The sequence below is a fragment of the Mycetomoellerius zeteki genome, unplaced genomic scaffold (assembly GCF_001594055.1).
Source record: "Mycetomoellerius zeteki isolate Tzet28-1 unplaced genomic scaffold, Tzet1.0 scaffold364, whole genome shotgun sequence".
Taxonomy (NCBI): domain Eukaryota; kingdom Metazoa; phylum Arthropoda; class Insecta; order Hymenoptera; family Formicidae; genus Mycetomoellerius; species Mycetomoellerius zeteki.
Window position 1 is genome coordinate 163,892 of NW_017257354.1, and position 17,726 is coordinate 181,617.

General features: G+C 37.3%; 1 protein-coding gene and 1 long non-coding RNA gene across 3 annotated transcripts in view; one reads left to right on the forward strand and one right to left on the reverse strand.

Moving 5' to 3' along the window:
- The window catches only part of osp (myosin phosphatase Rho interacting protein outspread), a 104,352-nt gene extending 95,563 nt beyond the window's left edge, over positions 1–8,789 (forward strand). Inside the window, exons 9-14 of one of the 2 annotated variants that reach the window (XM_018453068.1) lie at positions 165–1,120; positions 1,228–1,384; positions 1,466–4,309; positions 4,391–4,679; positions 8,300–8,464; positions 8,711–8,789. In XM_018453068.1, coding sequence (XP_018308570.1) covers positions 165–1,120; positions 1,228–1,384; positions 1,466–4,309; positions 4,391–4,679; positions 8,300–8,464; positions 8,711–8,716 — 4,417 coding nt within the window. In that variant the 3' untranslated portion in view covers positions 8,717–8,789. The remainder of the gene's footprint in view (positions 1–164; positions 1,121–1,227; positions 1,385–1,465; positions 4,310–4,390; positions 4,680–8,299; positions 8,465–8,710) is intronic. The other variant, XM_018453069.1, reaches the window with a different exon arrangement.
- Positions 8,790–15,435: 6,646 nt separating this feature from the next.
- Positions 15,436–17,428, reverse strand: LOC108725843 (uncharacterized). Its single transcript, XR_001936768.1, has 3 exons — positions 16,863–17,428; positions 16,555–16,790; positions 15,436–16,430 (listed from the first exon to the last, which is right to left on the reverse strand). It is a non-coding gene; the product is annotated as an uncharacterized lncRNA (long non-coding RNA).
- Positions 17,429–17,726: the final 298 nt, after the last annotated feature.

Genomic DNA, 17,726 nt, shown 5'->3' on the forward strand with positions numbered 1-17,726 from the left:
ATAGCATTTTGTGCTAAATAATGATTACATATTTAAAGAGTTTACGCTTAAAATAGTCACACATATATATCGGAGCAAATATTTTTTATAAGAGAAATTTTTAGAGAATAGATAATTCATTATATTTTTCAAAAAGTTGAGAACGCTTACAAATATTGTTGTAGATCGATTACGGATCGTGAAAGAGACTCCGTTGTTCCATCGACATCCATCACGCCCAGATCGGTTCTGTTCTCGTCTGACGAAGAGTATAGAACCGCTTCCGAGGGTGGTCGAAGAGAGTCAGGTGACTGGTCGGAGATGCCGATATCGCCACCGCTGGTGAGAAACGGTGATTGGCCTATGACGCTAAAAGGTTCCGGCTGGTCAGATTCAGCAAACCACGAGTGGTCGGAGTTGCCACCGTCGCCGCCATTAACGAGAACCGCACTGTCGAGGGTGAAAGCTCGATCTAGATCGAGTTCCAGATCGAGAGTCTACAAGAGAAGCCGGAGCTCGCCGCCAAGTTCGCGGAGAAGTACCTTGGACAGTGTAAGATCAGAAGATCTAATGATGGCTTGTTGCGAACTTGGCGAGGACGAGGAGCAGAACAATGGCCACTTGCAGAGTAACAACTGCCTTTCAAGTACCAACGACAGTCCTCTTATTGTCGAGCTTTTGGAAAATCAAGTGTCACTGCTGCGCGATCAGTTGGATCAAAATCAGTCTCATCCGAGTACGTTACTAGTCATTGTCGAACGTCAGGAAAATGAAATTGAGAACTTGAAATCGCAGCTGAATGCAGCACGAACCGACATTGCAAATGCGGAGAAGGAACTATCTAGGCTTCGACAACAGAAAGCAGAGGCGTCTATCAGGGAGAAACAAGTGGAAGAACTGTTGAATACGATACAGAGGACGGAACAGCAGAGAAATAAAGATCTAGACGATTTGGAGAAGATGAAAAAGGTGTACAACAGGGAGAAAGAAGTCTTAGAATGTAAATTACTTGAAACAGAGGCTATCCTGAGAGAAACAACAGAGAGATGCGAAATGCTTACGAACGAACTAACATCGAGTCACCGATCTGTCGAGCATCTACAGGCGGAAACAGCAGCTCTTAGCAATAGATTATCACAAGGTACGTATATGTACTGTTCATTAGTAAAACACATGATTTTATATTTTAATAAATTTTATAAATATATAAATAATGTTTGATTGATAATATATTATTCCTTAAATTAGGTATCGAGGAAAATGAACGGCTTTATAATAGAATGAGAGAATTGGAGGAAAAGAATGGACTTTCTGCTTCGAGGGAACGTGGAAGAAGCTTCGATTCGCTGAGCGATTTGACCAATATTGAATTGGATTTAGATTTGACTGCATTGGACAAGGAAAGGTAAATGCGCGTTGTATAAAGATATAAGAAGTATATCGCATGAGTAGTAATCGCGTATACAATGTGATATTTTTATTTTAGAGTTATGGAGGAATACGACGAGTTGCGAAGCCGTTTTGAGAAGGCTGTCATGGAAATTCGAGCCATGAGGAAAGAACTACGAGAAGCTCATGCTACACAAGATGTTTTGGAGTTGGAAATCTTTGCCCATAAGCAGGACGCAGCTAACGTCAGCGAGACAAATCAAGCACAGATTCAATTAATGGCGGCGAGAATCCAAGACCTGACTAATAAGTTAGCTGCCAGCGAAAAACAAATTAGAACTCTAAAGCAAAAATTGACAAAAGCTGAAAGCAGAGATAAGAGAAGATCACTCTCTCTCAAAGGAAGAGAATCTTTCCAGATCTCTCAGGAGGTAGAGGACAAACTTTTGGATCTAGAAAACAAGATCTGCGCTATAGAGAGAGGCAAGAGCATTAGTGCTCCTGTTTCGGCTGGCAGCAGCTCGAAGGAATCGAGTCCCAATCCGAAAAAAGAAAAAAGAAGAGAAAGCAAAAATCTGGATCGGGCTAGATTACGAAGAAAATCCTTAGATAGCGCGACAAGTTCTGAACCAATGAAAGTGTTGATTAGACTAAGTACTCTAGAAACGAAAGTTGCGAGCGTTGCTGAGACCATGGTCAGTGACGCGGAAAAAGACTCCAGTGAATGTAGCGAAATCAGTGGGTCCTCCGAGGTATCGTTGGAAGTCCTGGCAAGACTGAAGAAACTGGAGAGAGTAGTGTCGAAGTCGAAACGACGATTGGAGAAGTGTCTTGGCTCGACGCAAGCGGAAGATAAAGCCGAGAAGTGTTTGCGCGAGGTGAACGAAATATTGGACTCGTGCTTAGAATGTAAGAAAAACCAGGCTAGCGCTCAAATCACCGAGTCAGTAGGGGTAGTGGTATCTAGGTTAGAAACTATACTTAAGGATAAATTGAGCGAACTCACAAAGAGACGGCAGTTGCTGGCGCAGGAAGGACGGCTGGACGAGAGGGAGAAAATGAGACTCGTCGCCGAGAGAATAGCCTTCGAGTCGGTGATCCTGCGACAGATAAAGTGCGCGCTGAATCGCACGACAGACAGAAGCGCCGTTTTGAGTGAATTGGTCGAAACTAGTCAGCTTGCCTCAAGCTTAAAGCGTAAGATTCATGGAACTAAGCCCAAAACGTACCAAAAAACGAGTTACATTCAGTATCTCACTAAAGTGTTAGCGAATAAGTTAGTACTGATAGGATCCTCTACCGTGTCGACGGAAACGCCGAAGGAGATTAGTGCCGCTCGCAGCGAAAGTCTAAACTTTCTGCTGCAGAAGCAGCGGGAGATCAACGAGATCATGCGAAAGTACAAGGACGCGAAGTTGCGACAGCTCGCGGAATCTCTGGCCGCCGAGACGTTGAGTCTGTCCGAGCAGGAAGATCTCGCGGGTAAGCAGATCAGCGGCTCGAACAAGAAACTACTCGAGGATAGACGTATTCGCGAGGCATGGGCTTTAGCACAGGAGACCGTGAGCAAGGAACTCGTGCAGGCCGAAGTGTCTCACGTTATCATGCGTTACGGACAATTGTATGAACAAAACATCACTTCAATCACGGACATTTGTCTCAGCTTCGATAACGCAGACAATATTAAGCTAGAATTGTGGATGGACGCGGCGCAAGCGCGATTGCGTCAAGAAATGGAGATTTCCATACACGAGCTGTCTGAAGCTTACGAGGACTGTCTGCGTACGATGAAGAAGAACAAGTTGACGACTCTCGACTCTAAGCATGAATCTCGCCAGCTGCTTACAGACTACGCCGACATAATTGCGCACAAAGCTTTAATAGATTCCAGAATCGCCCTCCTTCAGGAAACCACACGACAATCATCTACAGCATTGTCTGGCGAAACTTTCGTATCTAGTCTTATTCGAAATGAAGAGATCTTTTCCTGTCTAGCAAACGACGAGGGATACGATCTTCAAAGCAATCCGATTCTCGACGCGGAGTATAGTTACCTTTATCAGCGATTGACTAAGGAATGCGAGGACAGGATATCTGGAAGGAGAGAGTCGAAAGAGCAGCTTAAGAACTTCAGTCAGTCGTTGTTTCACTTGGAAGAGAATCTAGCTGAACTCAGCAAATGTATAAGAGACAAAACGGGCGTGAAAATCGACAATATAATTTGGCCTAAATCGGCGAACAGCGTCACGGATTGGTCTAGTGTATGCGAAAAGTGCTTACATTTACGAGAACAGATAAGGAAGCTCAGCGATTACATGAATAGTATGTCGTGTCAGACATGCAATCAATTACAGGAAACTATTCAGAAAATAACTAATGAACATAATCAGGAATTAGAAGCACTCAAGTGCAATCAGGAGAGAGATTTGATAGATATTAAGGGCGAATTGGATAGCCAGCGGCAATCTTTGACGACACAATACGAGCAGGAAGCGGCCAGTTTACGTGAGAGAGCTAGGAAACTGGAGCACCGTCTTAACGCGATGGATTCCGAGCATTCGGCTCATGTGAACGAGTTGAGAGCTGCCTATCAGAGATCGATGAGCGCCGAATTGGACACTGATGCTGAGACGCGAAAACGGTACAAGGAGGAGATCAAGCAGTTACGCGCATTATGCGAAAAGGGTTTGTTGGCTATGGAGAACTCGCACAGGCGTATTATTGCCGAGATGGAAGAGAAACATCGGCAGGAATTGGAAAACCTCAGGGTGGAAAAGGAACAGGCGCTCTCCGAAGAAACGCAAGCGACTCTGGCTGCACTGGACGCCATGAGAAAAGCACACGAACACGAAGTGCAAAAAGAAATCGCCAAATTCAAGCAGGAGTTTATCAAGCAGATGCAGGCGCGTGAGGACATCGGCGTGCTACACAAAGAACACGAGTATGCAAGGATTTCAATTCGACGCTAACCGTCAAGTTAAATTGACGCAGAGACTAAATGTATATATTTTCTTTTTTGCAGGGAAGAAATGGAGGAGATAAAGCAAGAGATTCTTTCTCTGTCCGCAAAGTATTCGTCCAAGTGCGTGGAGTCAGCCGCGTTGGAGGAGAAAGTGGGCAATCTGTCCAAGCAACTCGCCCAGGCGCAACAGCACATCATGCAATTGGATGCGAGGAACAAGCAATTGCGAGCGCATCTGGTATTGGAGACAAATGACAGCGGTGTCAACGATACTATACAGATTCTAAGAGGTAGGGACAACGAGTTCGCCGAACCGAGGGAAGAAATACATCGACTGCAACAATTCAAGGTACGGCTGGCCCTTGATTAGAAAGTTTATCATTTAGAAAAGAGTAGATGTGATTAACAAACATGTACACTACTAAATTGATTAACTCTGCTGCAATTACATATTATGGTGTTTCACTTAGTGAGCTTGTCGCGCTTTACCGAAATTTCTGACTGTATCCGTGTTTTAATCGCTCAAATAAAAATTCATACGCTTTTTATTAACGACTACCTCATCGTTTTTACACGTTCTCGAACTTGTATATCACCTTGTAAATAATATAATATTAGATCTCAGGCGCGAACGAGTCCGCCCAGTAAACAAGAAATATATTGAAACATTCTAGTAACATTGCAGTAACGTTGTAACGTTGTTACAATGTTACTGGAATGATCCAATATGTTTCTTACTTACTAGACGACGAATCGTAAATACCATAACTGATGTAATTGTAATTTAGCGGATAGTTCAGCGATTTTATTAGCATTTAACCCATCCCTCTCACTCACCCATCAGCCGCATTGACGCATATTTTCGATATTTCACTAACAGCATGGGGACACCCTTCGTGAATCGTCCGGCGTGCCGTCGAAAATCGCCCTATCGTTAAACTACTCGCCCGCCTATTCGCCGCAACGCCTCAGAGGTAGTCAGGGTGGCAGCGAGCAGAAATTAACGAGTGAACGGAGTCCGAAAGGCGCGAGCTCCTTATCCAGCGCGTTGCAAAAACAGTCTCTGTCGGCGGATCGACCTCAGAGCGCGTTCTCGTACAGACTTGAGCGCGTAAAGTCCGTCTCGTTGCCGTACTCGAATAATCTGGCTAAGGCGGCGAGTAGTACCGGGGTTTCCGGCTCGCACGTTGATGGGAAAGAACAGCCGGCGAGTTTAGGGCAAAAGGAGCGTAACGGCAACCTGGGCTCATCATTGTGGGACAGCCTGAGACCGAGGAGCGGCTTGCCTCATCAGTATCAAGGTACAGAAGAGAGATGAATACGGAGAAAAAGGAAGGGAAAAAGAGTCCACAGTGATGGAATGTATTGTTGATTGACAGTGAGAGAGTCCACGGTGCTTTTGTAAAATATTACTATGTAATCGTTGACGTAATTATGGTCTTATTGTTTATGATGGTATTGTTTATGATCAGTATTGATTCGAAGATTTTTATTTGAAATGATTTTCCGCATGCAACCGAAACTGTTGTATCGTTTTCTAATATATAAACGCTATAAAGTTGTGAAAAATCGCGAAAATCACAGGCTGGGTTTCTGTCTTTGATTATTACTCTTGCAGAGGAAGAGTGATACTAGAGTGAGATTAACACGTGCTTTATGTAAATTAACAGCGCTTTTAAGATTAACATTGTTAAAATATTGACTGATATGAAGACTGAGCATATTATTTTGAGCGAGCTGTACACGATCAATATTATTAGTACAAATAATTGTATTAATAACATTAATGTAAACATTAAATAATCAATATTATTGCGTAATATTGATGTATTGTATATTGTGTGGAGGCCGCTTAATTATGCATAAATATGTAACTATGCAATATTTATTGAGCAATGGTGACGTTTGTTAATTCCTATGAAGAGCTTGTCCTTATCGCATGTATATACGAATGAGTTTAAGCTTTCTGTTTATTACGACTACGTTGTTAATTATTGCATTAATTTCGTAAGAATAATTGATAAAATTGGCGATCTTCTAATTTTAATTATCCCAGATAGCAACGTGTCTTGTTGCTGGAATGTTGCTTACTAAGTATGCATTGCTAAGCATATGTTGCTAGCAGAATTGTAGCAACTGAGTCCTCATTTGTTGGCAACTTGATGTCTTCACGATATGATAATTTTGAATAGCAATTTGCCGACAACTTTAAAATCGTCATCAAAATTCGTACTACTGTTGCCATCATGTTGCCATAATAATATGCATCATCATACAATGCTGTCATATTACCGACAACACAAGATAACATTGATGCACCTAGCTTGCTGTTAAACTGCTGGCAATACGTATATACATTGTTGCTTGCATGTTGTTATAATCGGTTAACATGTCGGTATATTCGAAATCGTTGAAGACAAATCTATGGCAAGTTGCCAGCAATCACAGATTTGTGCGATCTTGCTGAGACACGCTTTGCTATCTGGGATGTTATTTATAAATTAGACTGATAACTAACGTTAAAAGCGTGCCTACTATTATTTTATATCAATTACATATAATGCATTATGCTTGTCTAACGCTGATTATTTGCTAACATTCATATATGTAAGGGTCCACGATGTGCAATATGCGAATTAACCTTGCCTTATTGTGGGTGTAACACACTATATACGCTATAAATATCTATAGAAATATTAACTAGCCATGTATCGTATATAATATGCTAAAGATATGTGGGTAACGTATAGTGGTACGTTGATGTGACAATGGTTAAATGAAAATATATTGTATTTACATATCAGAATTTTTGCAAAGAAATTTGTATCTGCATTAATTATCTCAATTCAAAGTATACATATACACAATATACATATAATTTTCCACACATAGAGATCTAGTCACTGGCACATCTCCAATTAAGAATATCTTAATATTTAGCTCTGTAGCAATGATGGAATTTGACAACAGCCTAAAACTAAATTAATTAATTTAAACTAAAATTAGTTTTTCTATTATCTTAAGATATTCGAAAAGAAATATTATGTATATTATACATATATATTTTTTCCAAATAAGATATATATCTTTATATTAATTTTTATTGTAGTTTTTATACTTTTTATATAATTACGTAAATACGTGTATATGTATTTACGTATACAGTCATACGTACATATATACTCATATATACTTACTCTATGAAAAGCGAAAAATCTAAATTAATAGATCTAAGAGAGAGAGAAAGATGTAACAAATCTAAAAGGCAGTAACAAATTCCTTCTACAATTCTACGATAGTCAAAAGTATTTCAAGTAAAAGCATTACGCGACAAATATCCTTTAGTGATTCATAATTTATACAATAATAAGATTGGAAGACCGCTTATGTTAAATACATTATTTTAAACTAAGAAGCGCCAATAACGAACGTTAAGATGTTGAACTATTTTAAATTCATTTTTAAATGAATTAATTTCAAAAATTATAATTGCGTGCCGATATGGTTGTCGGACTTTCAACGCAATCAAATCTGAAATAATAATCCTCCCAAATTTTCCAACTTAAAAACCTGTAATAAACTTATTTTGCGAAAAATAATGCCTCGGCCGGGAGTCGAACCTGGATCTCTTGCAAGGACGGCATTATTTTTCGCAGTTTATTACAGTTTTTAAGTTAGGAATTTTGGGGGGATTATTAATATTTCAGATTTGATTGCGTTGAAAGTCCGACAACCATATCGGCACGCAATTATAATTTCTGAAATTAATTCATTAATTTCATAAAAAATGAATTTAAAATAGTTCAACATCTTAACGTTCAGATCATAATTTATAGTTTTAATGTTTCTCGTTATATTTTCCCATATCGTGATCAATAACCGATGCTGTCTGTATGAGAGGCACTTATGGATACATGTAACGATATGCATTGAGCGTAACAATATTCCGACAACTGTTTGACATGTAAGGTGGCACAACAACAGAGATGCGAGTCGGCGGCGGCACTGGCACCCAGCGGTGGCAGGAGACCAAGCAGAATGAAAAGCAGCAACTCTCGCAGACATACACCCTCCGTGCCAACACTCGTCACACATCCCGCTTCACCCCGGAACCCTCAGCTCTCTCCGTTGCAGGTCTTTTTGCCTCCTTCGTCACTTTGTTGAATGTTAACTAAATGTATCATTCCGTTCACGTTATCGCTTTCACGTCTATCGCATTTTATTACGATTTATATGATTTTCGTATGCTTGCTTTAGTTCTCGTGACAAAATTTTTACATTTATGATTTTTATTTGCTTTATATCTTGAGATGATTGTCTTCAGACGCTTTTATAATTATGGATACTTGACGAGTTCTGTCATTTGTTTATATATTACAGAGTTGATGAGGTCTCCAGCAGTGAGATGGTCCAGCAGAAGTTGTCGCAGCTTACCTCCGACACCCACACCGAGTTACCATCATCCTCTACCCGCTGTAGGCATGGTCGCCGAGAGGAAGAAACGTTTCGAACTCTGAACTTCCATTCTTTTTTTTATTTCACCGATTAATAATTAGATAGTACATATGCGTTCACAGAAATGGTCGAAGCAATCACATTTGGCGTATTTAAAATTATTTGACAAACAAAATTTATGACAGTCCGGATAATAAAACATTGGACATTATTTATAATATCGAAATAAAAGAAAAAATATCGTTCTGATGTTTCTTCTTTCGGAAACTATAAGCCTGAAAATATTTTGATATACATACAATGGAATTGTAAAAATAATTTTAAAACGCTCGACGAGACACGGACCATTCGGATAACATCTGCGATTCGCGTGAACACGAATTATAATTTCACCACTGCCGTACGAGAATCGCGTGAAGCTTGGATGATTTTTGATGGACCAAAGTCGATACACCGATTGCGCTCGTCGTGAATATTGAACATGTTTATTAAGTAAACATGATTCAATAGCTGAAACGGGTCCCGATTATTAGAAGACGGATTGCGCAATCCCCCTTCTTCTTCCACGATGTGAAAATTCGTAATGTCAAGAATTCATCGCGGGCCTATCGATCACGATAGGTCGTTTTTGACAGAATTTTTCCAGAGAAATTTTTCTAAGTATTTACTCACGTCACGTCACTTTTGCGGGCGGCCGTTTTTTGATATTGCATTTAGACTTTGATAAGGGGGTTTTTTACCGCTAGCTGCGATCAGGCTTTTTGTTACAATTGATTTTCCGCGAATGTCGCGATTTTGGAATACATATTTCGGGACATTAATTATTACAAAACGCAAAACGTGCGAAATTCTTCACAATATTTTGTTTGATGGTGCTAAAAACGGACGTATGTTAAGAAAATGCGTATTACGAATCATTATGTATACAACCGTCGTGAGAGAGACAGCCTATTATAATGTAGTATAGAACTGTGTTTCGATGTAAAAATATATAGGACCAAGGATAAATATTTATTAGGTTTCCGTAATCTTTTAGAAATTTGCATCGGTTGAGCGTATTCGATGAATGAAATTACGCTTTGATTTTTCGTGTTAAACAAATCCTGTTCTACGGTTATTGTCAAAGGAAATAATATTTTTAAGCGTTGAAATACGAATAATTAAATGTCTAACATCATTAGATTTTCGTGATTCTGAAGAATTTGTATTTGTTGAGTATATTTGTCAAGTTAAATAAAAGATTCCATTTTATGCTGGTTAAAAAAAAATTTGATTCTATACTTGCGTACATCTATCCTCTCCCAGAGGGGACCCCGTTAAGTTTGTTATCTTTAAGACACAAATATTTTATAAATTATGCACTTCTGATTATTACACAGAGAAGATATTTCTGACACTAGGTTGTATAATAAGTGAAAAGGAAAAAAGAAATTTTTTAGTTTGTTAATCGAGAACGAAGAGAGATCGTTTTACGCTTGTTTCTCACTCTTGTTATGTATAGATATTGCACGTAATACAGCGATATGGCATTGCACTGTGTATTATCGCATCTTCTCATTGTGTAAATGTTTTTCAAGTTGCGATCATTTGATGTTAATACTGTATAGTTTATGACGTTTTATTAAGCATTAATAAAATATAAGACGATTAATTCCTCTCCCTTCGTCTCCAATCCTCAATATATCGTGTGTATGGATTGTTTATATATTATTATTGTATTTTATATTATATATTATTACTGCGATTATTATTGCGATTCGTTCCAGTGATTCGCTTGATATTAAAATGATAGAGACATTAAAATGTTTTCGATTGTCCCTTATGTAGAATAATTACTCAGGATTGTTTAACATTTATAATATATTACGATAATGCTATTGTATTTGTATGATAATTTATATATAACACGTTTGAAATAAAATATAGTAACCATGAACATGTTGAATTGCATTAATTGTTATTTAACTGTGTCTAACTTTCTTTATACAATATGTACCTATATACAAACTTAATCAAAAGAAGCAAATCTTTAGACATTATATTTGAAACACATAATTGAAGAATATCTTTTTTAACAATGTTTTCTAATTATTAATGGTAAATATATATATTTTTGCATAATAAAAAGTTTTAGAAATTATATTCATAGATCTTTCTCATTCAATAATATACATATCTATATTATATCGAATTGGTACTCTCCTTATGATTTTGGCAAAAGAATTGACAGTAAAAAAACTCAAATATTTTGATATATGTATATAACAAGAAGAAAAATATCTCTGGAAATCGTTAAAAGAATAATATGGTGAAGCGCGCGATATCGACATGATAGGTTAGAAATTAGATAGATATCGAGAACTCAAATATCTAATTTTTACAGAGACTTGACACATATATATATATTTTCTGCCTATTAGTAAATTTTTAGCAAGTTAATTAACAAAATAAGTTAACATATATTTTTTCTTTTTTTCGAAGGAAACAAATAGATATTAGTTATTGTTTTATATCGCAAGTGACATCATGGCTGCGGTCCACTTGACGCTACAAACGCTTCGAAGCGTTTGAGCGATCAATCAGAACAAAGAATTTTACGAATTGACTAATCAAAGAATGCTTCGAAGCGTTTCTAGCGTCAAATGGATCGCAGCTTATTAGTGTGCGAAATTCATTGTTGCATTTTATGTTCGAATGAATAATTTAAAAGAATACTATTAATAATTAGATTAATAATTAAATAAATATATTTTAACGGGGTAGATTATATATAATTGAACAATAACGTAAATTTAATTATGCATTCGTAGGGATGCTAAAGATCATTAAAATTAATGAAAAGATAAATTTGAACGGAAAGGTTAGGCAGGCACCAGGGCTGCGTTCCGTTTCACGCATGATGTGCATAATGCATCATTTATCCTTGTTTAACATTCGGTGAATAACAAGGATAAAAGATGCATCATGCGCATCATGCAGTGAAACGGAACGCAGCCCAGGTTTTATGTCGTCGAAAATCTCGGAAAAATCGCTTCGAATATTCGCAAAGCAGGATAAGCAAAGAGGTTGTTGGAAGTATTCTGAGAGTGGGTGTAGTCACCCCACAATCAGCCCTCCTCGTATCGACGAAGTAATTGGTTGATTCACTCCAAGGGGACGCTGTCAACCCTTCTATCGCGCGAATTATCCAGAGTTCTCATTGGTCGACGGTATCGGTGACACCTCCGAAGGGGAGGAATACCTATTGCAACCTCTTCGCTCAACATGTTTTCCTAATAAATAGCAGTAATTTTCTCGGGAATCTCTGACGCCAAAAACTCGCCCGAGAATACCTCCAACAATACCTCTTCGCTTGTCCTGCATTGCTAATACTTGAGGTAATTTTTCCGTGATTTTCGAGGATATAATATTGTCAAGGATAAAACTTGAAATTTTACCTGAATTTATCCTTCTATACTATTAACTTTAATAATCTTTATAAGCGTCTCTGAGTGCATAATTAAATTCTCGTTATTGTTTAATTATAATCTAGTATTAAAATGTTTTATTTATTTAATTATTAATGTACATATTAATAATGTTTCTTGAAATAATTTATGGGAATGCAAAACGTGGTTATAATCTTTGAATTAGGATATAATTATTTAATAAATTGAAATCATCTGTTTTTGTTTTCTGCGAAAGACCAAAAATATACGTTGTTAATTAATCCTCGCGGAGTTATCCTTCGTGGAATTTCGTTGCAATACATCGGCACGCGGCATGTGCCTCGCGAGTGTTTCGATTGGCTCGCGCTACGCGACACATGAGTCACGCGATGTCGGCATGATGGAATAATACTACGCCGAATAAGTTTTTCGCTAGGAATATCTGCAATTAATTAATAGAAATATTTTAGATAGATGATGTGAGATTAAATAAGGAAAAATAATTCAGCGCGGAATGAAAAGACAAAAAGGGAAGAAAATTTGTATTTTTATGGAGGACAGGGAGTAACAAAATATTGATTCTAACGCATCGGTTATTAAAGATAGTCGTTAGAACTCGTGCACAGCTACCAAGAATTCTCAACAAAGTACTGAATTTCGTAAAAAAATTTCTGATTTGTGTGAACATAAAAAAATTCAAAAAACTTATTAGATATTAGTTTAAACCTATCGGTTATTAAAGATAATCGATAGAACTCTTGTCGAGATACTCAGAACTCTCAATAAAATACCGTATTTAAAAAAAAAATTTCTGACTCGTGTATGACCTAGAAAAATTCAAAAGTTGAAATTTCAAAGTTCTTATAGAATTATTTAGAGATTGGTATCAGCGAATCTGTTATTAAATGTAATCGTTAGAACTTTTGTAGATCTAAACAGAAAGCTCAATAAAGTACAGGATTTCGAAAAAAAATTTTTGACCCGCGTAGACATAAAAATACAAAAGACTTTTTAGATATCGGTCTCAACGAATAGGTTATTAAAGATAATGGTTAGAACTCTTTTAGAGCTACCCAGAACTCTCAATAAAATACCGAATTCCGAAAAAAAATTTCTGACCTGTGTGAACTCAGAAAAATTAAAAAAATTTTTTGATATTGGTTTCAACGCATCGGTTATTAAAGATAATCGTTAGAACTCTGGTTTTTTTTGTCAGTAGTTATTCTATTCCTCTCAGAATGGAACTTTTTTATACAGAAGCAAAAACAAACTCCAGTGGATAACTATTTTGTAGAAAGATATTAATTGCACTGATCAAATTATTTTGTTGAAAACGAGGATGACATAAACGTATAATTTTGTCAACAAAACCGTATATCACACCTCTTTTGTGACATAGTGGGTGGTGTGACATAAAATTAAGAAATGTGCCAGAGAAAGTCGCTTTACAAATCAAAAACCAGCATATGTTCTTCCACGATCAACATCGTGTCTAAAAAACTTAATCTCCCATCCCCTCACCAACTTCCATAGTAAATTGCAGTCTTCCATGTAATGAGTTAAATACTTTTAAAATGTCTGTGATTCCATCAGATGGAGCCGCTAAAATAATATCGTCCACATATCGAAAATAAAATAAGAGCCTAAATGGTATTTTTTCAATTGCTATCATCTCTAAGTCCTGCATAACAATATCAGTTGCAATTGGCGATAAAGGAGACCCCATAGGAGTGTCAAAAATTTGTTCTCTTCGAAGCTATTCTCTTCGAAGAATTCCCTTAGAAGCTAAATATTTATTGCAATTAGAAGAAAGTTTCGGATTACCTGTTAATAAGAATAACATAGATAGAACAACAGTCGAGTTTATTAAACATATTGAAAATAATATTAACGGTCGTCCTGAGAATACAATTAATTTTGTTAGACACAACACAATTACAATACTGGAAAAATTCCATAAAGAATTTCCAAATAATAAACCGAGCGAGAGATTACTTTGTGATTGGCAAAAATCAACTAAAGAATTTTTAAAAAATCACTCTGATTTATTAGTTACTAACGCGGATAAGGAGAATGTCACTGTTGCTCTAAACAAAAACAATTACATAGATAAAATGGAGGTGATTTTATCAGACAATAACACATATGAAGTTATCAATAAAGATCCGACAAAAAAACTCACGAGTGATTTGCACTCTTTGTTAGTTAGATGGAAAGGGAAAGGGTTCCCAGACAGCACACGACATCCATTGGACATCCAGACTTGGTTTTAATCTGGTCCAAACGTCCATGGACGTAGTACGAATATTTTAAAAATGTACGTTATTTAACGTACAAAGTATGTTTACATTTGGACATTTGAAAAATGTCCATTTCATGTAAAAAATTTTCTAAGCTACTCGCATTGCTTTCGCTGACTTGACGTTAAAATTTTTTAAAAATCGCACAAGGAGTTTTACTTTTGTTACCTCCGGTAACGAAAATTTACCAAATTAAAGCTTAGTTCAGACAGTACGCAGTAAGTGTCAAGTCGAGCAGCAATAGCTTGGTACTTGCAGTGATAAGAATTTGGAATCTTTCGCTTCCAACATGCAGTCAGCCAGGGCTGCGTTCAGAATCATCATTTGAGTGCACCCAGGTGTCGTGTTATCCTTGTTTATCATTCGTGAACAACAAGGATAAAACAATAACATCTGGGTGCATCCGGACGACGATTTTGAACGCACCCCAGTCAGAAACTAGTGGGGAGAATAGAGTCCCTAGAATACCAGAGTCTGGCCTATAGTGGAGGGGATGGCTAGTAGAGATCCTCAAGTAAGAGATACGCGAAGAGATACTAAGGGTCGATTGTTCTTTCGTAAAGTTCTTTGGTAAAGTTTACTTGGTATAAGTAAATCTGGCAATCTGCGTGATGGGGTAATTTTGTTACTTATCTAACAGGTAAACTTTACCAAAAGATGGAACAATCGGCCATAAGAGAAACTAAGAGATACTAAAAGAGATACAACGTAAGAGATACTTGAGGGTCTCTAATGCGCTTAGTTCACACTAGACGCGATGGGCGATATCCAATGAAAGCTCTGCTTTTTCTTACGCGACGATGTAAAGCAGAGCTCTCATTGGCTATCTATATATTCTTATAAGAATCATTTTGTCTGGATTGTGGTCTAAAATTTGTTTAATGTATTAATTTGGTCCAGTTTTAGTCCATTGCGTCCTAAAATGGACGTTTTTAAGAAATCCAAAATGGTAACACTGGATGTTTTTGAAACGTTTTTAAAATATGCATGGATCTAATCTGGACGTTTTTAATATGTCCAAAACGTCCAACATGTACGTTTTAAATACATTTTTAAAACGTTACTGTGCTGTCTGGGTTTATAGATGATTCCACATATCGGAGATTACTCACGAGTGACGGCATTATTCCAAGAGCATATGGGTTAACCAAGATCCATAAAAAAGGTAATCCGTTAAGAATCATTGTGTCATCAATAAACAGTCCACTTTATTTTTTATCACTATATCTTCATAACATCATTAATGATTCCATTTTGGAAGCCCCTAGTTATATTAAAAATATAACTGAGTAAAAGTCAGCTTTCAGCTCATTGAAAAATTAAAGGATGTTTACTTTGAATCGGATTACTTATTAATTTCTTTGGATGTAGTGTCCTTGTTCACCAATGTTCCTACGGAATTGGTTCTAGACAGTATTACAAAAAAATGGGAGCTTATTTCTAATAAAACTAGAATACTTTTGAATGAATTTTTAATTGCGGTCCGTTTGGTCTTTGTTAGATATTCAGTATAGGACGATCAAAGATGCGCGCCACTGCGGGCGTTAGAAGCTAGGGATCCATTTAGAGGAGAGGAACTCGCGTCCCTAGTGACTAATTAGGTTGGCGTGCGCCGATTCCTTCCTTCGTCTTCGTTTTCTATGGCGGTTGTATTCTGTGTGCCTTCCACGTGCTTGTACAAAACGACCAGAGAATATACTCAGTTTTTGTCACTAACAATATGTCTGCGTTTTCCTTACATACACAACAAAGATGTTGACCTAATTGACTTTCACGAAAGATGCCTCCATCACTTCGTCTGCCATACGCACCAATATCAACGAATCGAAAAATGTAATTGGCATCACAAATAGCTAATAGTACAATGCTATGACTATTTTTGTAGTTCTAGAAATTGGAGCCTGCATTGTCCGGACACTGAAATTACACAAAGGTTATTACATATATTGGAATCCATTTATATTGTTATTTAATTTTTTTTCCAATAGCTTTTGATAGTTGAATAATGTCTGAAAAGAAGTGTAATGAAAGTATAATTTACTTGAATGATTACATGCTTTCCGTCAATTGCCCCAATGCAATGTGGAAAGTCCCACAAATCTTCAAAATCTTCTGCGATTCTCCGCGTCATTTTCAAGTAATCGAGGTGGAAGGACCACAGGACACAGATTGTCCCAAATAATTCTGTACGTTGTAGCAATAATGTTGCTTACAGTTGTCAAGCCTATCAAATATTGATACGTCATTGAAGACATGGAATCACCAGCTGCTAGAAATCTGAAATGTAATAGTTGATATAATGAAATATAATTGATAACATTTACATACAACTAAATAAAAAATGTCTACCGTAATGTCAATGTCAATTGTTCTGCTGCACTTATCGGCTCTCGCACAACGTATTGTTTTTCTAGATGCGGACCTACTATAGATAACAACTCTTCGTATTGCGTGGCTGACATCCGAAAATAATTATGGAAGATCTTCTAATTTCAGTGTTGGCAGCAAGACATGATAAAAACCGTGCTCATAGCGTTTTTGAAAAATTGGTGCAACCCACAAACGCTACTTTTTGTTTCTCCGTTTTTTTTTTTCGACTAATAACAAAGCTAATGATCTGAGTAGTTTATCACGTCGATCTGCTTCTGCATTCTGCTGATTAATTACATGAGTGCACTGCACTAACCACTCATGAATTTTCATTTTCGCAAACATCGTTTGCTCTAATCTTGTTAAAACAATCCTTACAACTATAATCAGAAACAAGCCTTGTGCTACTGAGGTACTAAGACAATAAGAAGTTAAGGTTATTTCACTTTTTCAATATGTCTTCCAACTGGATTATTTATGTTCCACTCAAATGGACGCCGTGTCAACGCAGCAAACGCCGCGTTCACGCGGCAAGCGGCATCAGAAACAGAAGCCCCTAGAATCTAGTTCCTTCTAAAGTGCCGCGCTGCCGCGAGCGGCATTTGCCGAGTCCATCAGTAGGCACCTTAAGGCCGTAAGACATAATCAGTAAGCGAATTAGTCAATCACGATAGAGACCGTAAGGCCAGTAGCGAATCCAATCTTATGCGTGGTCTACAATGGGCAGTAGCAGTAGTGAATTAAGGAGTAGGTGCAGAAATCGACTAATCATAGTTGATTATCTTTCTCACATTCGATTATGATTGGTTGATTTCTGCGTCTACTCCTTAATCCACTACTGCT